Source organism: Gavialis gangeticus, unplaced genomic scaffold (genome assembly GCF_001723915.1).
Source record: "Gavialis gangeticus isolate Ggan-Ray unplaced genomic scaffold, GavGan_comp1, whole genome shotgun sequence".
Taxonomy (NCBI): Eukaryota; Metazoa; Chordata; order Crocodylia; family Gavialidae; genus Gavialis; species Gavialis gangeticus.
In genome coordinates, this window is record NW_017729030.1 from 54838150 (window position 1) to 54861614 (window position 23465).

At 42.6% G+C, this 23465-nt stretch overlaps 1 protein-coding gene across 1 annotated transcript in view; it reads left to right on the forward strand.

The window, feature by feature from the left end:
* UBA6 (ubiquitin like modifier activating enzyme 6) overlaps positions 1 to 20072 on the forward strand; it is a 63686-nt gene extending 43614 nt beyond the window's left edge. The window contains exons 22-32 of the mRNA XM_019522266.1: positions 1116 to 1244; positions 2199 to 2250; positions 2504 to 2567; positions 3585 to 3654; positions 5241 to 5312; positions 6950 to 7067; positions 8761 to 8954; positions 10252 to 10379; positions 15451 to 15538; positions 15885 to 15979; positions 17905 to 20072. Coding sequence (XP_019377811.1) covers positions 1116 to 1244; positions 2199 to 2250; positions 2504 to 2567; positions 3585 to 3654; positions 5241 to 5312; positions 6950 to 7067; positions 8761 to 8954; positions 10252 to 10379; positions 15451 to 15538; positions 15885 to 15979; positions 17905 to 18040 — 1146 coding nt within the window. The 3' untranslated portion in view covers positions 18041 to 20072. The remainder of the gene's footprint in view (positions 1 to 1115; positions 1245 to 2198; positions 2251 to 2503; positions 2568 to 3584; positions 3655 to 5240; positions 5313 to 6949; positions 7068 to 8760; positions 8955 to 10251; positions 10380 to 15450; positions 15539 to 15884; positions 15980 to 17904) is intronic.
* Positions 20073 to 23465: the final 3393 nt, after the last annotated feature.

Sequence of the window (23465 nt, forward strand, 5' to 3'; positions counted from 1 at the left end):
ACAAAGTAAGTTTTGTTATTGTCTGTTTTCCTAATGAGCGGTAACATCAAAAACATCTCTGTCATTTCTCAACTTGACATTGGAGCTCAACTAACTATCCAAATTTAAGTTAGTCTTTTTGTGTGGAATGTTTTTTGGGCTGTTAGGCACCTCTATATGTGAGTGGGAACCTTGAGTCTCTGTTAGCCATTTGGTGAAGTGCAAGACAGCAGAAGATGAGCTGTACTAATAGCCAGTAGACTATGGGAAGGAGGAAGAAAGGAAGGAATAAGGATCCACATGTTCTCTTCTGTGTATTAAGTACATATTGTTCATGATCACTAAAACTGATGAAGCTTGAAATTAGAAAAAAAAAATAGACCCCGGGCAAAAGGTAAATAATATTTCATCAGGTGGATCTGCATCTATCTTTTCTTAGTAATATTACCTAAGTTGAATTTGCTGTCTGATAAGAGTTAGAAAGAACACTAGCAAATTGCTCGTCAAGAACGATGGGGAAAGACGGGCCAGCGGGATGGAGCCGTGCATATGACCCCACCCCACCTCTTGGTTCAGGTCTGCCCATGCCTCCTCTCTTGGTTTGGGTCTGACCCCGCTCCCCCCTCCCACCCCGTTCAGGTTCAACCCTGCTATGACTGAGGGGTTCCTGCCTTTCATCAGCTGGCCCTGCCGCTTGTGAAGTGTTTTTCCCTATTTATTTATTATTGAATTTCATTTTAATTTTTTTGCCACTGGAGGTGGGCCAAGGGAACCGACACACCAAAGATTTGTGGAAGATGTGGGCCCGACAGAGGGGCTCCCCCCTTTCCTCAGCTGGCCCTGCCGCTTTTCAAGCATTCATGCCATTTTAAAAAAAAATTATTTTATTGTTTTTTTTCCCCCTCTGTAGAGGTGGGGCAGAGGGAGCCGCCTCACTGCGGGCTGCAGGAAGAGGCGGCGCTGGTGGAGGAGCTCCTGTTTTTTTAACTCTGCTGGCCCTGGCACACAGCCAATTGGCACGTGCAGTTGGGCAAAAGTGTTACAGACAGACAGACACACAGACTAAGCCTTTTATTATGTTAAAATTGTCCATTCTGTTAATTAAGAATATTTTCTTAATCCTCTTTTGTGTTTAGAGAATAAAGTCGGGGGAGAGTTTAGAAGGCTGTTTTCAAGTTATTAAATACCTCAGTCGTAGACCCCGAAATTGGTCTCAATGTGTGGAGCTAGCAAGAATAAAATTTGAGAAATATTTTAACCATAAGGTGAGTACGTAAAACCTGTTTATAAGATGGTTTTTAATTGAGGTTAAAAGTATATTTTTGTGAGATAACAAAACTGCAAAACATTTCACCTTTGGCTGCCTGTCACTTGCTCCAGAAATACTAAACATTTTGTCTTATTGCCACAAATGCTTTCCCCCCAAACACCCCATTATCTCTTCACAAGCTTCAATTTTAGATTAATCTTGCATTAAATGAGGTGTTATAATCTGCTTGTGGGAACTGAGAGTTGGAATAAACTGCTACGTTTATTGCATTGAGAGAACAGCCAGGGACAGGATTTTATGTAATATTATTTTTGCGACTTTTTTTTCTAGATAGATACTATGATTGCACAGAGACAAGCTTGCCATTATCCAAGATTTAATTTTGGTGAAGAGTTTTGTCTCAAGAGACTTTTGTTTTTAAGCCAAGTTTGCTATTTTCTAACTTGTGTTGATATGCTTTTTTTCCTCAAATGTATGGCAGAAGCCATGGCTAAAACACAGCTGCTGGGTTTTCAACTTTGAAGGTGTGTCCCACAGTGTTGTTAAATTGCGTACACAACTTATTTTTGTATTTTTTTTAAAGGAAAAAGATGTCTAACATAAAAATCGTATGCAGGAAATTCTTTGCTAGGAATGTCTCTTATTGAACAACATGTCTGTCTTATGTACAACCTGGGAGGTGACATACAAAGTTGACACCTGTGTGTTTTGCTTTGAATGAATGTGCGTCATTCTGTTGCTGGAAAGAGCACTTTGACTGCTTTAGCCCTACTGAGCAGCTGAGATGGAGCTCCCCACACAACTATGGATATGTTTTCATAACTGCTGGGAGAGTTTATCAGACCAAGACTCCAGAGCACTAAAATAACATTTGCTTTTTTTTCATTAATATATTAGTGCTGACTTGTGTATAGTGAAGCATTAATGATACTATGATGTTCCTCTTTAGGCTCTTCAGCTACTACATTCTTTTCCCCTTGATACACGATTAAAAGATGGAAGTAAGTATAAAGAGTTGTTGCATTATTTTGTGAGTTTATGGAGTAAGTCAAGGAGAAAAACAGGTAGATGTTTTTCTTGCTGGGGTCACTTGATCCCAGCTGACTTCCTGCCAGAGGGGGTGGGGTGTGGCTGGACTCAATGATCTTGTGAAGTCCCTTCCAGGCCCTAATGTCTATGAAATCTATGAAAGTCATTGTATTACTGTGTTTGTTAATTGCTTAGATTTTTACTTAAAATCTTTTTACTTAACAGGTTTATTTTGGCAGTCACCAAAAAGGCCACCGTTTCCAACAAAGTTTGAATTTAATGATCCTCTGTAAGTACTGTATCTGATTCTTTGTACACACGTTGAAGGACAAACCCTGAATGATGAATTTGTGTGGATAGAGAACTTGTCCAACGGTAGTAAAATGTCTAGGAGACTTCCTTCTACCTCAGGGCAAAGCATTAGGTTTTGTAGAAGGCCCCACTCTTCTTTTCCTTCACAGAAAATTCAGTATAATCATGGCTTAATCTACATTTTGCAAATGATTGAACTGAAGGACTTAATGCATAAGCGGTATTTTAAAACACTGACCGTGCATCTACACAGGTTGTTTACTATGGAGTAGAGTAATTCCACAGTAAACGTCTCGCATCTACATGTGCGGCCCTCTTAGGCTGCAGGGAGCTAAGTAACTCCGCAGCAGGGTAGTACTTGTAAATACGGTTACTATCCTACTGCAAAGTTTTTTGGGTTTTTTTTTGTTTTTTTTTTACTACACAGCAGTGCACGTATAGATGCTGGAGGGGTTGGCTGGGGCATGAGGGTGCTTCAGTGCAGGGGCTGCCTGCTGGTTAGCTCCATGCTGAAGCAACCTCGTGCACCAGCAGCTCCTGCACAGCATGTTGAACCAGGTCAGAGCAACCCCAGGCTGGCAGTCTAACCGCCCTCCCCCTCCCCCCTCCCCCAATCTGTACTCTTGGAATAAGTCCTCCCTAGTCTTTGAAAACTCAATCTATTAGTAAGATAAGGCATTACCTTGAATGTTACTTTTAATTGTGAAGAAAAGATTAAATCTGGTATTGTAAGGATGGGAATATTTCAGGCTATCTCAGGTTTTTCATGAGTCCTCTGTGGGCTATCACTTAATTTTAGAATTATCTTCTTCTCTTTAAAAGGCTCTTCAATAGCATGCATCTCACAGGCCACAAACAGAAACTTTATTTTCTTGTAGCCTGTCCCAGTGGGTCCCTGTCTTCACTTGTGTTACAGTGTATAGTAGAAATACAATGTTTTTTACACAATAATTTATATTTTCTGCTACAAAGCCAATTATTTTCTTTTCAACAGACACTACACTTTCATAATAAGCGCAGCAAAACTCTTTGCAACAATATACTGTATCCCTTTTACAGAAAAGGTAAGCCATGACGTGGGGTAATGCTTTCTACCAATTAAAGCTATGAAGAGACTTTTAGATACACTTCAGTACTTGCCATGTATTCAAGTGCCACTGCTTCTATTCAGTATTCAGTGATAAAATGTTGTGAAACAAACAGAATTTTAAAATTATTTTTAGCCTTCACCATGATTGTCCAGTACTATAATCCCTGCTCTTCCTCAGCAGTTATTGTTAAGAAACTGTTTTGTTTTAATTCTTCAGACTTACCCTTATTCATTCTTGAAGAGGAGAAAGGAAATAACCAGAAACCTTTCAGAAATATTCAGCCAGTTCTCTAGCCCCCCTCCTCTCTTCTTAGTTAACCTAATTTCTCCATAGTATTGGATCCTTTTGATTTCATATCTAAAGCCCTGGTTTACTATGCTTGTCCTTTCTGGCCAACACACTGCCTGTACTATCTGGCTTACATGCTGTCTGTACCAAAATACCTGTGCTTTTGTTTTGTTTGGTGCCTTGCCTGCTTCTTTCCATTTCCCGTTCATTTTTATTCTCAGATCTTCTGACAGTAGCTACCGTGGCTGCTTCTTGAGTCTAGATGGAATATACTCTGGGCACGTCTACATGAGATGTATACTGCAGAGCTGCCTAATTAGCTCTGCAGTAAAGTCTCAGCATCTGCACGTGCAGCCCTATTAGGCTGTAGGAAACTCATAAACACTGCCAGATGTTTGTACTTGTAAATACAAGTAGTATCCTATGGCGGCATTATTTAGTGTGCTGTAATGCACGTGTCAACACTAATGGGCTGGCTGGAGCATGAGGGTGCTTCAGTGTACGGGCTGCCTGCTGGCTAGCCGCACACTAGAGCATTCTTGTGTCCCAGCCAGCCCCTCCACAGCATGTTGAGCCAGGTCAGAGCAGGCCTGAGTTGGCAGGCTGACCCCCTGGATCCTGTGCCGGCTGAGGCTGCTCCGACCCAGTTCAACATAATGCAGTCCTAGGTGCACATTGAAAAGAGGCATCCAGGAGCAACAAACTCTGGTGTGAACTGCACTGGAGTTTGTTGCATTGCACTCATACTGTGTGTAGATATGCCTACTGTTGTGTCAGAATTTCTCTGTTCATGTGGTGCTTAGAAAAAAGAGGTAGCAGGGATTTTAACATGAATGATTAATGTTTTTGGTTTAACTGCATATCTCCAGCTGCAAGAAAATGTCACAGAGAAGATTTATGCTTACTACCATTGCCTGTTTGTAACTTGTATAGATGGTGATCTGTATATATGGTTCTTGCATTTTATACTATAAATTAAACAATTTTACATTTTTATTTGTAAGATTGCCAGTGTGAAATCTCACTGCATCCCCCAGCCTGATGGGTTTCTTGAAATCTAAGATTGCTTAGTGCCTCCCATAATATTAATGCTGCTGTCAGTGAAAAATATTAAATAAAAGTATGTGGGTATTTTCAGTTCATTTTTTTTTTCTTTTACTTGATTTGTTTGTATTGGTAGTAGATATAGGACTGTCTGCTTTTTATTGCAAAAATAACCTGAAGTTACTTATTCTTTTGCTTTTCTTAAAAAAACAACAAACCAAATCAAGGACCTATCAGAAGAAAGTATTTTGAAGATAACTTCAGAAGTAAAGATACCAGAGTTCAGACCTTCAAACAAAGTACGTGGAATATTTAAATGTGCTCTTAAGTTTAGAGAAATAATCTGTTTTCAGATCTTGCTTTACTCGGTACCCCCCTCCACTTCTTCCTGACCTGTTGGTTACTGATCAACCACTGTATGACCTCCTAGTCGGTGTGTAGTTTGTGTACCATGTTTCCTTTGCCCCTCACCCCCCGCCCAGGGTTCTGTTTCTGAGATCTTGTATTTAAACATCTGAGCGTTGTCAAGTCAAAATAAAGCTGACAGTGCTTTGAACTCATACAAATTGATGGTTTCTTTTTTAAATTATAAACAAAAAATTGATCTTTAAACTTGCAAGGATTTTTACAGCTATACAGCCAAGTTTATTTTAATGCTTATAAGTAGTGATTAATAAAGCTGTTACCTTCTTATATATTTTTCCTTTAATATTAAACTTTCTGAAACCATCTGTATCCATAGTAACTACTAGGGCATTTTAATAAATAAGTCAAAGATTGAATAGTATAGTAAATGCTCTGAGTCAGATTATTTTCAAATTGGGCAAGAAAATGAATGTATATTATATCTCTCTTAAATGCCCTCCCTCCCCTCACCACAAAAAAATCAACAGATCCTTTTTTAAAATATGAAGCAGTAAACTATCTTAGTTGTAACTTTTTTTAACTGTTGAGATTTTTTTAAATTCTTGACATACGTAGCATTGTTAAAGTACTTGATAATGTTTGACACAGATGCATGTAAGTTTCTGTGTTCTCTTTCATTGGCCGAGCAGACCAGATGAGTGAAATGGAGGCTGGATCAGACCTTGGGGGCCTGTGCTGCTCCCTCCCTCCTATGCATGCTGGGATTGGGCCTTGGGGGCCTGGTACTGCCCCTTCCCACCCTCTGCACACTGGAATTGGGTCCCTGGGGGCAGTACAGCTCCCTTGCTCTCTCCTCGCACCGGAATTGTGTCAAAGGGTCCTGGCATCATCCCTCCCCACCAGTCTCCCATGCCAGGATTGGACCCTGGGGCCTGCCTCACCACTGCCTATCCTGGCTTGCTGGGATCAGGTGCCAGATCCAGTGTGCAGGGCCTGGGGCTCCCTGGGGTTTTGGAGACTTGGCAGCAGGGGAGTGGTACCAGAGCTTCCCTACCACCAAATATCTGGACCCATGGGAGTCCTATAGGCTGGATGACAGCGTCACGGACTGTATCTAGCCCACAGGCTGGAGGTTGAACACGCCTGTCCTACACAGTTTCATTGTTAGGATTTGGTCTCCAGTGCTATGGACTCATGAACAATTTACTAGGAGGCAAGCTAGGGTGTAAGCTTACAATGTGAGAGCTCCTGTGCAAAAACTTCCAGCATGAACACACTCTTACCTTGTAATGGAGGCAACTTACTCCTCAGTGAAAGTGAATACAACAGAGTAGCTGATGTTGAGTTCCTGCCCTAGCTTAATTCATAATAACTTGTCTGCATTGTCCATATCCTTGCTTACTGCAGAGTTGTCAGTTTATACTTAACGGTGAAGAAAATAGCTGCTTTTTATATGATGTGGTCATAATGCAAGGCAAATGCCAAATCCAGTATATTTGGGTAAATCTCATTCTTGTGCTGAAGAAAATAAAACATGATTTATATGTTCAATTACTGCATATATTTACAGGTTGTAGAGACAGATGAAACTGCACGGAAACCAGATCATAATCCAGTAAGCAGTGAGGATGAAAGGAATGCTATTTTCCAGCTGGAAAATGCCATACTAGCTAACGAAGCTTTGAAAAGTGAGTAATGTCCTTTATAATTTACTTCACCATTTGTCACCTTGACTCGGGGGGCGGCAGGAAATTTGGGCAGCTTTGCTGAGCTGTTGCAGGCCAGGTCAGCACCACCCCCCCATGCAACAGCTTGCCAAGATTTCCTAGATTTGTGGGACCGTGGGCAGGCAGAGAGTGGTATTCGGGAGCAGGACAGGTAGTTGAGGCCAGAGTCACAGGGTGGGGTCATGGGGCAGTGACATCATGGGACCAGGGCCCAGGGCAGAGCCACAATCTGCTACCTGCACACCCCTGCATTGGGCACCAGTTCCACAGGCAGGGGCGTGCAGGGAGCATATCATGTCTCTTCCCCGGCCCCGCACTTCAACAAATTAAGATGCTGGACCTGGCCGCGGATGCAGCTCCCTGCCCACAGGGCCAGGGCAGGATCATGCAGACGAGATCTTGGCTCTCCTCTGGTTCTGCACTGTCACTGCCCCAAGATCCCAGGGTCTCCTCAGTCACAGCTGCCTGTCACTCCTGGATGCCACTCACCTGCAGCCCCATCCCAGCCATGCAGCCAAGTACCCTGCATGCATGGGTCCTACCCCTGGTGGTGGAAGTGGGCCGAACAAGCCAGGGTGCCCAGCCAGCAGGGCCAGGCGCAGCTGTGGGAGCCAGAAGGATCCGCTATTGCTGGGGCTGCTGGGAAATGGAGTCTGACCACCACACTGCCCTAGCCCCACTGTGTACCTGGGGTCGGTGAGACCAGCTACGCTACTCCCCTTGCACATGGACCGGGCGGGACCAAGAGATGCTTTGCGGGCCAGACAAAATGCCTTGGCAGGCCATGTGTCTTAACTGCTGCTGTAGCACAGCATAATACAATGTAAGATCTTGTTTGCAAAAAGTACTCTGGTGCTTCACCAGCTATTTGCATCTACATAGAGTCCTGAAACTTCTTTTTTATGTATAACATTAATTAAAATGGGTGTCTGTCCCTAAATGGCTGTTAAAATATAAAAACCCCAGAATTATTTTAAAGGATTCCCTAAGAAGCAAACAAATAAGTCTGTGGATTTTCCATTACAACTAATGAATAAGTTCTTTAAAGCAAGGGTTCTCAACCTGGGGATGGGGAGAGGCAGAGGGGGGAACAGAGATGTTAGGGCCTTGACATTTTCCTATAGGGTCTGGCTAGAACCCAGCTGCATTAAAGGCAGTCCTGGTATTTAGAAGGCTGAGAATCACTTCTGTAAATTTCTTAATGGGAGCTCTGTTATAGTAATTGGTCTCATAGTAAAATGCTACATAATTCCTCTATAACATATTTCAAATGTCCTTATAATTTTTATTCTTAAAAAGAGAGTGTAAATCTAGGCTCAGTGAATTATTACAAATATTTTTGCAAGGTGGATCCATGAAGGGTGGATATGCAGGGTGGAGAAGAATGCTCAGAAAATTCTTTTTTTGATGAAGGGCAATAAAATGCTTAATCTCGCTATTAGTAAGTAAGTAACCCAGGTTAGTAAACCTAGTTACTAACTCTGCTGGCTGGCTCTCTTTAGCTCAGAAAGACAAATTTAAAAAAAAAAATTGCACCAGGACCTAGTACTCCCTAAAGTGAAATATTTTAAACAAAATGGACCAGAACATCAGTAAATGAATTGGGTCTTCCTTGTCTTATTGATAAACAATAAGCGGTTCATGTCATGGACAGATGACTTGCAAATGAAGCCACTTTCCTTTGAAAAAGATGATGATGATAATGGACATATAGACTTCATAACAGCAGCATCTAACCTACGAGCCAAGATGTACAACATCGAACCAGCAGATCGGCTCAAAACAAAGCGCATTGCTGGAAAGATTATTCCTGCCATTGCAACAGCTACAGCTGCAGTGTCTGGCTTGGTGAGTAAGTCTGCATATTGAGGAGACCTTTAGTTTACAAGACCACATGTGACTTGAGAAATGCATATTTCATTTTGGGCCTGTTTCGGTCTAAACACAGTATTATTTGAGGAGTGGTTAATTAAGTGCAGCCCTGACTAGTATCGTTAACCCCTAAACTGGGTTAAATCTACAGTAACATCTTGCGTCTGTGGTACTCATTACCAGAATATTTTTGGTTTTGTTTAAATGAAATGGAAAATGTTTTCATGGTCTAACTTTATAATTGGAAGAGATGTTAGACAATCTTTTGGGCATGCATTTCTCTTCCTTGGGCTTGAGAATTTGGAACATGATACAGTATTTGATGTTTAGCAGTATGGGAATCCAGAAGTGTAATCTGTAACCCAGTTTGTCTTGCTATTAAAATTGGATTAGCAAGTAGGAAAAAATATTAAACATAGTTTATGCTTTTTAAAAAGTTGTAATTTGTTGACTAATGTTGAAGTTAAGTTGCACTGTTTGGTATGCTAGTGAGAGTCATTAGTGCTTTTCCCTTATTTTCACATGAACTGCTTGCTCTGGGTGAAGCATTCCCTTCCTAAGCAGGGGGGCAGGCTCTGCTGAATTATTCGTTATTCTGTGCACAGATACCTGTAGTAATATTTTTCTCAACATAATGTCTTTTTCACTGCTGTTGTTTAGCTGTTTGTTTAGCTGGCATGCCATCAACAGGAACAGAAATGTGATGAGCTAGTAGTAACAGCAACAAGCTGGATTTATATAAATCATTGATCTTAATTGGCTTTTTTATTTGTAATTCAATGAATTTCTCAAGAAAGATGTATTCTTATTGGTTAATATAACCATTAAAACACATAGCTTTACAGCCCAACAGAGTCTTTTGATTAGATCTGGTACATATTTTTACAATGTAGGAGGACTTGCTATAGCAGTATATATTTACTTAAGCAATTAGCTCAGTATTTCAGGTTCTTTAGTTTTATGTATTCACCATGTTAGAAAATGGTAATGTCTAGCTTATGAGTCCCTTTCAGTTCAAGCCATTAATATTCGTAGGTAGGATCAGGGGCCCTAAAACTTCGGGGGTGCCTGCCTGGCTTCTTCTACTTACTCAGATGTGTCCCCAGAGACTCCTAGTTGTCCTACTGACTGAGCTCCCTAATGCTGACCTAAGCCTAATGGAAATTCTGTAATTGAGTTGGTACTACTGACTGTGCCAAATATTATGTGCCAGCTTTGTTACAAGTAATACTTTACACTCTGTCAAGTAACCTAGTCATCTTGTCTACCCTAGGTTGCACTGGAATTGATCAAAAATGTGGGTGGTCATCCATTTGAAGCATACAAGAATTGCTTTTTTAACTTAGCCATTCCAATAATAGTGTTCACAGAAACTGCTGAAGTAAGAAAAACAGAAATAAGGTAAGGAACACAATGATGAAAGCCTGTGTTCTAAAACAAGGGGAAGCAACCTGTGGCCCGTGGGTTGGACCTGGCCACAGAACCTTTGGAACCATCAGCAAACACTCTTCTCGCGCTGCAGCAGGGGACAAGGGCAGCAGTGGGTGGGTCAATCCAGCTTGCAGCTGGAAAAGATTGCTTACCCTTGTTCTAGAAAGTTGTTGATTAGTGTTGGGATATTTGGCATAATGTTACATCAAGAGCTAAATACATAGTTAATGTGTATGGGTTCTGTCTCAGTCCTGGGTCCGCATATTATCTTCCTAGAACAACATAATGAAACCACATTGGTCCCTGTAGCGTTCCTAGCAACTAGGGCTGTATGAAGCTTCAGTCTCCAATTCGATTCAACAGAGATTTGGCCTGATTTCGTTGGCTGAGTCTCTGAATAAGAATAGAATCAGAGGACCCTTTAATCTCTCTGAATCAAATCGGAACCTTCCAGTCAATTTGGAAAGATTCAGAGATTCGGATATAGACGTAGCTTTAAATGTTTTTTCTACATACTGATAGGTAGCAGGGGCTTATGAGTGCTGCAGTGCTGGGGCACATGGAGTGTCTAACAGGAGTGTGGGAGGTTCCCCAGCACTCTTGGCAGCAGACCCGGAAGCGGACCAGAAGCACTTCCAGTCCACTGCCAGCCCCCCTGGCTCGGTGATTGGTGCCTCCTGTGGGGGGGCACCTGGGGTCTCCCTGCGGCCGATTACTTGGCCAGGGGGGATGGGGGGCCCCCCAGCACACTCTCCTGCAGACCTGGAAGTGGACCAGAAGTATTTCTGGTCCACTTCCACGTTTGCTGTTGACTACATGGAGGGCTCCCCCCCTCCCCCCCACCAAATCCTGTGAGACACTCCATGTGTCCCAGCATCACAGCGATAACAAGCTGTGCCTGCTACCTCAAGGTATGTAGAAAAAACTTTTAAAGCTGTGTCTATGTCCTAATCGCTGATTCTCTGAATCGGCATCAAATCTTCAGATTTGGATTCAGCCGAATTGAATCGGGAACAATGATCTGAATCAACGAATCAAATCACTGTGCCTGATTTTGACCAAATCTGAATTGAATAGGGCCCGCTTTGCACACCCCTTCTAGCAACCAGGCTATAAACTGTATACAAACATGTCAAGGTCTAGATACTAAGGTACTTACAGCTCTGTCTGCCTTAAACTTAGAATATAATGGGCTACTACCCAATTTCTGTTCTCAAGAATTTGTGAAGTTGTCCTCAAAAGTGACTTGGAAAAACAGTATGAGCATGGTCGTATTCAAACTGATGCAGGCTATAGAGAACTCAGTGCATCCTATCATTTTAGCTTTAAGTAGTATTGGCTAACATTTAGCACAGTATGTAAATTTATAAAGTTTATTTATAGCTACTGTTAGAAGTGTACACTTATGCTACAGTCTTCACTGCACTCTCCCAGAGGTCTCTGCTATTTACAGGTTTCCCTCGATTTATGCAGGTTCGATTTATGTGAATTTGCTCTCATGCAATGATCCTTTTGTACCCAAAATTCGTTATATGCGAGGTAAATTCACATATATGCAATTGGCGTAGGCCTGGAGAATGCTGCATAAATCAAATTAGCCTAAAGCAAACCTACTTTATAATGTAAGAAATAGGGATAGGTTCCCGTCGGCTGCTTTTGGGGCTGGCTGGGGTGAGTGTGGACAAGTAGAGCACCGGGCGGTGTGGGGCACGGCACTCCCCCCAGCTGCAGCGGCCCCGGGAGCTGCCGGCAGCCACTGGGCTGCACCATGCCCTGAGCCCCTTGGGGCTCTGCCTGTCCCCGTTCATCCCAGCTCCTGCTGCAGCTGTTCTAGGAGCGGCCAGTGCCAGCTCCCTGTAGCTGCTGGGCTGCACTGTGCTCTGGTGCAGGCAGCTGGCACCAGCAGTTCCCGGAGCCACTGGAGCCAGGGCTGGCGTGGAGACAGGCAGAGCGCCAGGAAGAGTCCAGAGCCCCCTGAGCCTGCAGCAGCCGCTGGCCCCAGCCTGCTCTCGTCTGGCTTCAGGCAGCTGCGCCATGCTCCACACCCCCCTGGGTACTGTGCCCTGACCCCCCCCCGGCACGGCAGAGCCCAGCAGCTGCAAGCAGGTGGTGTCTGCTGCCCCTAGGGCTGCAGCAGGGACAGGCAGCTGCCTGCAGCCAACAGGGGAACCTATTCCTATTTCTTACATTATAAAGTAGGTTCGCTTTATGGAAATTTGATTTATGCGGCATTCTCCAGGAACACAAGTACCACATCAGTTGAGGGAAACCTGTATTACAAAGACACTGAATGAAGTGTTAATGAATCTTTGTTACTGTAAAATGTGTTCAAAATATGTTAGAGTGGGAGAGGAAGCAAATGAATGGGTGGTGGCTGCCATCCAATTTACTAAGCCCCATTTTTGGGTGAGCATATGTTTCAAAGGTAAGGAAAACTCCTGTATACATTTCTGTGGGCGCATCTACATGAGACATTTAACTTCTCATTAGCATAGTTTACTGCAAAATAAGCACATGTGCCTACACATGCACCTGCTTACCTCGCAGTAAACCTCCCTAATCTTAAGTAAATTTGCTCCCTGCAAATGCAAGTAGCAGATTTACTCAGGATTAGTAATGACACCATGGTGCTCATGTAGATGCCTGATCAGGTGCAAAATCTGCTCCCGGTCAGCCAGCCACCAGGGGGCCTGCTCCCAGATTGCGATCAAGGAGCAGGGGCTGGAAGATCCTTATCTTCCAGCCCCCACTCCCTGATCACAATGTGGGAGCAGGGGAGATGCTTCTCTCAGCCCAAGCTCTGCGTTCATGGTGCTTAGGCTGGGAGATCCCTGCTGGTGGGGGTAAGGGAGCCCGTTCCCTGCCCAACTCGGTGATTTGTAGAGATGAGTCTAGGAGCAGATTGGGAACAAGATCCCCAGCCTGCACTCCGCAATTGTAATTGCAGTGGTGGGGCAGGGGCTGGGAGATTCCTGCATGGGGACAGTTCCCCACCAGCCTGGAGCTGGCTGGGACCTGCCTGTGACTGGTACAGTTCCCTGCCAGTTCCAAGCTGCGCAGGGAAGCATGTTTCCTGTTTTGGGCAGTCCTCAGCTAGCTCTGGGCTGCAAATGCAGACTTCCCTGTGCAGCTCAAGGAAGACTTCCCTGCACAGCTTAACTGTCCCTGTCAGGGGCAGGTCCCAGCCCCATGCCCAGATTGGGTGATCAAGGCACGGGGCTTGGAAAGAGCTGCATAGGTGGAGTAGGTCCCAGCCTCCTGCCCCAATCCACTGATGGAGCAGCTAGCAGCGAGTTAGCTACTAGCTGCCCCACTGCCAGATCGGGGTAGGGGGCTGGGATCTGTCCCTTTCCTGGAGCTCTTTCCAAGCCCCATGCCCCTGATTGGGGAGCCAAGGCCAGAAGCTCCCTGCTTCCAGGTCAGGGGGACATCATCTTCCCCCCACAGCAATGGGCAGCCCTGCAGGGGCAGGAGACAATGGTCTCCCGGCCCAGTGCTCCCTGCCAGCCCCTGGGCTAGCACCCAAGGGGAGCCTGGAGCTTCCTCTGATGGCGGCAGGGGCCCATTGTAAGGCTGCAGAGAACTGGGTGCAAATTTTCTACCTATTCCTCGCATGTGTAGACACCTGCCCAAAAACCCTTACTCCGAAGTAGCTTATACTAGGCAAGGTGTAAGACACAGTAGGCATAATTGGTAGACATCTACCCTATGAATGATCTTGTATTTTTCACAAACTTTGCAAAAATGGCAATCCGTGCGATTTTACCACGAAATTGCCAGGGGAAAAAAAACTTACTAAAAATAAAATGCTGTCTTCCCAGTGGGAACCAGTGGTCCTAAGGGCTCCCAGAGCCCAGCCTCACAACCAACCCACCATGGTGGAGAAGAAAAGCCACTGGTATGAAGGGGTGCAGCAGAGGTGGCAGCCGCCTCCAGCCCTTGCTGCTTATTGGCCAGGAGAGCTGCCCAAGAGAAGTGCCCAATTGATGGCCCCATCCCTCCCCAACAATCAGCAGCAAGGGGCAGGATTGCATGAAAGGCAGCCCTCTTGGCCAATCAGTGGCAAAGGGCAGGGTCACCGAAGCCTCTCAACCAGTGGGGGAGGCCACCACGAAAAGACTGTGGAAATGGTGCCATGTGTTGGGAGTGGCCCACAATTTTTCTTTTGCCTTGGCGTGGTTTTTGTAGATTCCTATTAATTGGCATCTTCCAGAAACTACTAAGGAAATAGTTTGGACTAGTTTTTTTAGAGGTTCTGAAAGTAGTAAGTTTCCCAAAATGTCTCCTAACACTTCTCCTACAAAAGCTAGGTCCTTAAATATAAACTTTGAAGCAAGAAACCGGTTTTCTGATGCATTTTGTCACCCCCAGCAAAAATGTAAAAAGGGAATTTGAGGAGACACTTGCCTTATATTTTCTTACACTCGTTTGTTGACAAAGTACTATGGTCCATTGGAGTTGTCAAACCAGTCTTAGTTTATTTAATAATTAATTTTAAAAGGAGGGAATTTGGTAGAGAATCATTTGGTGAAGTGGCTAGTGTTGATTATTCTAAGTAACGCATGACTACATTTTCAAATGTATTCAACTTAGAGCTGCTAATTACTAAATTATCTTGAAAAATCTGGCCTTGAGTGCTTCTCTTATCTGATTTTTGGTTTTGGTTTTTTTCATTTAATAAGTGTCCTGTCTTTCAGTCTTTGCTTTCATGGATCTGCACTTTTGCAGTATTAAATACATGCAGTCGCTGTTTCACTGTACGTAAATCTTACTTGTTTTATGCTAGATTTAGGAGCCCTTATAGGACCAAGGAATCCCTGTGCAGGGTGCTGTATGCACACTGTGAGAGATGGTACATGAGACAAAGGTGGAAAGGGAAATTGAGACCAGGAGGGGGCAGTGATTCCACTCAAGGCTAAACAGCGGGTTAATAGGAGAGCTGATGACATTTTCAGCGTTGGGGTAGGGAGAAGTCGCTGAATTCACACTTCCAGAATGCAAGGACAAACAAACTGTGATTGCTGGCTTTCTTTTAAAACAGAAATGAGATATCGTTTACAATCTGGGACCGGTGGACTATTTATGGGAAAGAAGACTTTACTCTCCTGGACTTCATAAATGCTGTCAGAGTAAGACTTTGCCTATTGTAATGGTTTAATACAGGGCATAGGTGTAGGGGGGACATGGCTTCTGTTTCTTCAAGTGTGTGTCAAGTTCCTGTTGAAGCCAAAATCATCACAGGTTTTAAGTGCACAGTACTATTGTCACCTGATCATGTGCACGGAGTTCATTTGAAATTTGTCTTGCTATTTAAATTATAGAAAAAATCATATGAAAATCTCCAGTAAAATGTTAAGTGGGTTTCATGAAAATGGTTTTTTCTCTGGGATCCTTTGAAGAAATAGTTGCTTCTAAATGAAGGAGCTGGGTATGTGTAGAACATTTTGCTAAAATGCCTGTGTTTGTAAACTATAGGAGAAATACGGAATTGAACCAACAATGGTTGTACAGGGCGTCAAAATGCTGTATGTTCCAGTGATGCCTGGTCACATCAAAAGACTAAAGCTGACGTAAGTATCAGTAAATAGCAAAACTGAACTTGGAATCCAGGGAATACGAATTGATACCATTAAGAATGCTCTTACATATTTTGCTGATGAGCATGTTAGGAATACATAAGGCTTCCTCCTATAGTTCCATTCCCTTAAGGGACTTTCAGAAATGCACAGTTTCTGTTTACAAGCGTGATTAATTTTGTAGAACTTTCATTGGAGTGGGGAAGGGGGGAGTCCTGTGATGTTGTCTAAACAACAAGAATGAGAGAGAGAGAGATTCAGGGAATATCTGACAGGAAGTAATTGGGAACAGATGTGCTGCCCAGTTCCACTAGAAATGAAACTGGGCGACCCAATGCAAGCTGGAATTGCCCCAAAAAGAGTGGACATAATTAAAATATTAAGTTTGTGCATGTGAGACAGCTTATGTGTCATTTCAGTAATAAGTTAGGGATACTGGGGTTGAAACATGGGATTTTCAAAAGTACATGAGTAAACAAAGAGCCTAGTTGACTTGAGTTCCTTAGTGACTTGTTGAAAATCTTATCTCCTTCAGTAGTTGATTCTCTCTTTTGACAGCTTTTCATGTTGATTAGGAATGTAAAAAAAAACAAACTATCTTTCTTACTTACTGAAAAAAGTGGAAAGGAAGCTGAAATTGGCAGTCAAGCTGCCTTTTTGATAAGTACTTGCCAATTTGTACACTGACACTCCAGTATGACCACTAGTTTGGTTTAGTTTTAATGTTACTTTGACAGCCAGTTCCATGCAACAAGCTTCTCCCTGATCTGACTTAATACTTGCCTCCATTGTAAAGCGTTTTGAAATCTTCAAATGAAAAGTGCCATGGAAGGATTAGGTGCTCGTATTAGTTGGTGTAGCTGATGTAACTTCATGAGCTGTAGTGAAGTTAAATATGTAGCAAGTTGTCTGACACTACAGCTTCAAGAAAACGTAATAATTTTTTGCGACTCCAGCCAGTTGTGTGATAAAGGAATATGGACTGCAACAGTGTGTTTGAAATAAGCACCCATTAAATGTGATGCAATGGTGGCTGAATTTGACTGTGTAAGCCAAACTGTTCTACTATAAGGCAAAGAAGGTTTAGCACAGTCTGCCATGAAGTTGATTGCCAGCAAGACTGTTCAAGTTTGCCTTGTCACTGAGCTGCCACAATGTTTTTTTGCTGTGTACCACAATAAACCATCCAAAATTGCACTTACTACAAGGTAATGAATAAATCCTGGCCTTCTTTCACCACCATTACCCAGTTTCCAAATCTGTGGACATGGTAGGCCCAAACTGTGACAGTATTATTTCCTGCAAGTGGACATTGTACACTTTTGTATGCATTGGAGCAGAGCTCCCATGACACCTAGGTGCAGAGAACTACAGAAACAGACATTGTAAATAGACTTTGAAGGCTCTGAGAATAGACTGTTGAATTTGCTTGCATGTGGCGGAGAGAAGCTGGCCAAAATCATGACTGCATGTAACCCTTGGGTGCTATTTTTGCCCCTTTGGTATGGGTAGCATCTGTTGCATGAATTTCACGTCCTTCTAGAAGATGGGGAGGGGAGAGAATTGTGTTTATCTTTAGTCTCCTGGCCCTGAACAAAACTGCTTGTATGAGGAAGGAGGGTTTGACCGTTATGACGAAGTACTTCCTCTGCTTTTTATCTTGTATGGTTGCTGTTAAGCGACATATAATAGCTTAAAGCCTGAGTGGTCTGACAACAAAAGCATTAACTGGAATGAGGCCTTCTGCAACTCCAGAACAACTTTGGTATACCTGATTAACAGAAGGCTCATTCTTTTCTAACCAAGTCACTGATGCATTGGACTTTGTGGTAATAATTTGCTTTAGTTCAGGATAGCTCAGCATTTGGCTCCTTGCTTTTCTTTCAGTATTTACTAAGTGGCTTTTCCTTCCTTTGTAGGATGCAAAAGCTTGTGAAACCATCAGCTGATAAAAAATATGTGGATCTCACAGTATCATTTGCTCCAGAAACAGATGGAGATGAAGACTTACCAGGCCCACCAGTTAGATACTATTTTACCCATGAAAACAATTGATGATAGCTCTGCTAACATCACTCCAGGACCGTTTGCTTTGAAAGGAGTGTGCTAGGATCAGCTATTTTTTTTAACAAAATGGTACTACGTATTTCTTTTGGTGAAGCCTTAATTGAAACAGAAATAGTGGAAGCCGGTGAACTGCACTGAAGAGCTCTAAGAAACTGGATTTATATTTCACCTGTCCCTGTTCCTCTCATATGTGTTCATTGCCAAGCAGGGTTGGTAGCTTTCTGAAATGGAATGTCATGTATAATCCTTACCGCAAAGAAGAGATTTGTGTTAATTTTTGAGGGTGAAGGTGGGTGAGGGGCTGGCCTGGTAAGCCTTACAGTTTATGCTATATGCAAGGTAAGTATTAAAGAGGGGATGGTACACGAATTGGGGGAATTGCCATCCTACCATACTTCATATTCAAAAGCATCTTAAAGTCCTTTTCTCTCAGGACTTTCTTCTAAAGTTGGGATTCCAGCCACATCATTGAAACACTAGGCCAAATTCATCCCAGGTGCAACTGCCATTAAAACAAAATGAACTTCCCCATTTATGCTCTTGTTGTTCTTGTGAAAACGTAAAGGGACAACCAGTCAACTGCTATGAAATTGTCGTGGCTCTTTTTGAAGTCAAACAAGCTATGGCAACTGAGTGTCTACAATGCGATCATACTCTGCTATACTGCAGTATAAGCGAAGTTGAGCTTTACTGGAGAACGGTGCCATTAATCTCCAATAAAAAGCTCTTCTGCCTGAAGAAGGGGCAGCTGAAGCTGTGGCTACTTTTTTTTCCCTAACACCTCCTCATTAGAGTGCACTGTAGCAAACCATGACTTTCTGAATGAGTTAGGGCAGGGAGGCACTATATGTACTTCACACCAAACTTCTTGGTTTCTAAATTCTTTTTTTTGGTGCCATGCCTCTATAGGGAAACTTTGTCATATAACAGTCTACAACACAACTCTAACAGACTATTGAATTTATATTAGCTTCAGCCTTTGCATAGATATCTAAAGTATGGCAGACCCATTTAATTCAGTAGAAATAATTAGGGAAGTAGTTTTAGCTATGACAGTAGCTAAGAGGTGAAATACAGAAACAGCCATGACATTCTTTCTCAGCATCTGCATACCAAATGTTGTATTTTATGATTTTTTTTCCAATTATGGAGAACTAATACAAGTGATGTGGGAACAAAAATGTAACCAACAGCTTTTTTAATAGCTTACATCTGCTACAAGTGATGTAAAACTTGTTCCCCACTCTCTAATCAAATGTCAATAAATGATTCCTTCTGGTAAGCATCAGAGATGCATAACCTGCCACCTGAAATACTGGAGAATAATCCCTGTTCTTTTTTCCTCTTCCCTGCAATTTGTATATTCTAGAAAAAAAATCATCAGGACTTTGGGCATTTAAACACCAAAGATATGTTGAACCTAAAAGCTGGAATGCACACCATTTACTCCAATATTTGGGAATTCATCTTAAATGTAGTCTTTCTTTTGGAAGCTGTACATATTTTTTTACAATCAACATAGCTTAAAGATATAATTTTATAGTTTTGGTTTAACAACCAGCTGGATTATTTAATTTGTTTGGGGGTTTTTTTGGTTTTTTTACAACTTAAAATTGTGAAAGGCAAAAAAAAAAAGATATAGAAATGGAAAAGTGTACAATTAACAGAAGGCATAAACAGACAGAATATTTGGTTCTAAATAATGAGTGAAATGTGTTTGCAGAGAAGTATGAATCCCAAATACAATATTTAATTGATATAGGGATAGTTTTTATTTAAATGTTTGGGACAAAACCCAAAGAGCTGTGATCTCTAAAAGTTAGGAGCTGGGAAACAATAAAATGAGATTTGAGTGACAAACTCTTGTTTATGTACTCGGTATGAAAGCAGTCTGGTATGTTAGTTGAATGTGGATATTGCACAGAGTACTTTGAGAATATGTGGTGTATAGGCTACTCTTCATTTGAGTGCTTTCTTACAATTAACACCCTTCAGGGTTAAAAGTAAATATGCAGGTGAAGAGCTTTTTTTTGATGGCTTCACACTTCCTGATAGCATTTTGTAATGGGCAGTGTTGGCACTTGATAACAGGACTTGCTCTTGCAAGCTGTCCTTGCATGGAGGCCAAAAAAAGCAAAACAGAAATAACTGTACACAGGCCTAACCAGTTTGTGTCTGCTGTTTTGTTTCTGTGTTTGTCCCAAGGAAGGCTGCTTACTTGGACAGATGAATTTAAAGGCATGTGTCAGCTATGCATTTTAAGTTCATTGGTATCTTGGGATTTGTCTGAGCATAGGTGGGCTTTTTATACCTAGATATCCTAAATACTTACTAGGAGTTTCAAACAGCTCACCTGACAAAGGAGAATTTATTTTTATTTTTTCTGTATTAAAAACTACGCCAAGTACTGACAAAGGGATACATGTCATTATGAATGAAAATGCGTAGTGTGTATGTTGGGGCAGTTATTCAGCACCCAGTTTAAGTCTGGAAATTACCCATAATTCAAAACTACTAGAAGACAGGATTTCAGCAGAAGAGTGCATTCAAAGCTGAGCTAAAAAACCTTGGATTTTAATATGCATGGCTGTAAATTGATAGATCTTGAGATCTTTAAGCATCATAGTGGCTTCACACACAATTCAAGTATAGTATAAGTCAAAAAAATGCTCTTAAATGAAACTTTGATTTATAACATACTTATTGTGTCTGATAGAGCAATGGTTCTCAACCTTTTTTTGTACTGGGACCCATTTGTAAACACTGGTCTGTCCCGTCCCAGCCCCACTGTGTGTGGGGCAGGGGGTGAGTGGGTGGCCCAGGGGAGCCTCAAGCAGCTCCTTTCAGGCTGGAACCCTGCCAGCCTGCAAGGGAAAAGTCACAGTTTCCCATGCTTTTCTCCTTTTTAAAGGAGAATCCATTTTTAAAGTTTGTTGATCCATTTTTAAAGTTTGCTTGTGACCCTTTCATATATTGTTGTCACCCACTTTTGGGTCATGACCCATGGGTTGAGAAACACTGTGATAGAGGAATCATTTACTATAAAGGCTTAGGGCACAGTGTAACATTAGAACCTTCCCCACAGCCAACCCTATAGCAAGCCTTTTCTCTGTAAGAGTGAGTCAACTACTTTTTGCTAGAACACTTGCTCTGAATGATTTTTCTCTAAACTGTTATTCCTTGGAAATAAATGAGTGTTGGCATAAAGACAGAATTTTAAATAGTCTGACTGAAAACCCCATCTCTTCTTCATCTGAGTCTCTGTACTATTATGTTGAATACTCATTAGTTCTTCTGTCACTGTGGACCCTGGCACATTTGCACTAATGTGTTGTTTTTTCTACTAATGATGGGAACATAATGTATATAAAATGTCTACACCTCACCTATACTCTATGTAGGTCCTGACAACTGGGTGGTTCAAGTGCTATGCACAGGGCAAGTGCCTTGTCTGTGATCCCACTGTTTCTCCTTACTGGTGGAGTAGTAATGGGGAATTTTTGGGCAGGGATGATAGTAGCATAGACTAAGAGGAAAAGTGCAAGGTTGTTTTTTTTGTTTGTTTGTTTTACACATTTGCATGCTAAAACCTAAGCTTTTTTATTTTAAACAGAGGTAAACTATTTATATAAAGCTTCAAAAGCATGTTCTGTAACCATAGATACAGTCTCTCCCTGTACCTGCAGGAAAGATTAAATAAGAGCCAATGTGGGCACTGGTCCATTTCTCACCTGATACCTTTAATCCTGAACCCTAACTACAGTAAGGGCACTGACAGAAAACACTCACAGCCCTGTGCTGGCAGAAGTGCATGGGTGCAAAGCACTTTTAAAAAGTGTCCGATCACACGACAAATGAACCCTCATTACACGAGGGTTCAGATGAAGGTGCTAGACTGAAGCTCTCTTCAGAATGGGAGGGGGGATGGGAGGGGAGGCAGTTCTGTCTAGGGTTTGCCTGGCCTATGCTGGAAGGGGGGAGGAGGGTGGACTGGATCCTGCCTCGAGGTGGAGGGCTCCAGTCCACCCGCCAAAACCCCAGAATGAACCCTGTCATTTCCCCCTCCTATCCTGAGACAGCACTAAAGCTGGGAGAGGAGAGGCAGGGCTACGGGAAGAGGCTGCAAACCTGCAGCTTCTCTTGCTGGATCAGCCCAAAGTGGAGTTTGATCCTCTACCCTCCAGATCCAACAGCAAACATCTGTTCGGTCAGGAGGATTGGTCTAACTCGTGACATTTTCTGGGATGCACCATGAGTTAGACTGGGGAGCTGCATGTCTGTCAGCACCCTAAGTGACAACATGGACTATGCCACTGCTATTCGCTTTAGCTTACAAACAAAATGATTGTTTTCTTAAGCAATTTGCACATTGGAAGTTACACAAACAGTAAAGAATAATAGAAGTTCTCACTTCTTTCAAGTCACAGCAATGTGCAGATAGCAATTTCAAATATTAAACTGCCTCTCTGATTTATTTCAATGGACTGGTGTTCCTCTATGTTCTGAAATGATTAACCTTGAATGTCTTCTGTATATGCAAAGTTACTGTAATGCTATGGAAAATCAGTGTACATTTCTGTGTCCTTTGAACAGTGTTCAAAGCAGTGCCTCCATCTCTCTCTCTCTCTCTTCTCTACTGAATAAGACTGACCTGGCTGCAAGGAGAAGGATGGGAATGTCTCTGATCCATTAAAAGGATACATCTACCATTCATTACTCCAGTTTCTAGTCTAGAAGTACTGTTGAGATTTGTTTAGATGTAGATGACCATAAAGCAGAAAGGCTGCTTTGTGGCTTTATCTCTACCTAACTAGGAGGAATTGGCCCACTTACAGAGATGGATCTTGCTGCTGTTAAAGTGGCTTCAAGTTCCAAGCATTTACTTTGTAGCAGATACCTGAAGTAGGGAAATCTTTGCTGACTGCTTATCTTCTGGGTGGACATCAAAACATTTTGGTTCTAAGCTATCAAACTCTAAAATGACCTTAGCTGAAGACTCTTTGCTTCACACCCTCCCGTCCCATATACTGTTGCAGCTGCTGAAGCTGAGAACCACCCCAGCCCCATTTACTAAAATTGGGAATCTAAGACTGGTAGGAACAAACCCTTGGTGAGAGGGCCCTTTTGAGATTCACTTTGCCCGCCTTGGTTTACAGTAGTCTGAACTTCTTATGCTTTTGGAGGTTCTAAAGAGGTGGGGTGCTGAGAGGGGATTCCTCCTCCCATCCTGCTTTTGAGAAAGCTGCTCATGCTTGAGGCTGGACCCCTTGGAGATGGACTTTGCTCTGTACAAATGTGAAGGCATTCTATTTCAGATGCTGCAGTTTTTCACCAGCTTCCAGGCTTTTATTTTTGGTGCACAGTAATCCTGGAATCAGGAGCCTGCAGCCATTTCTGAGGCTATAAAGACTTC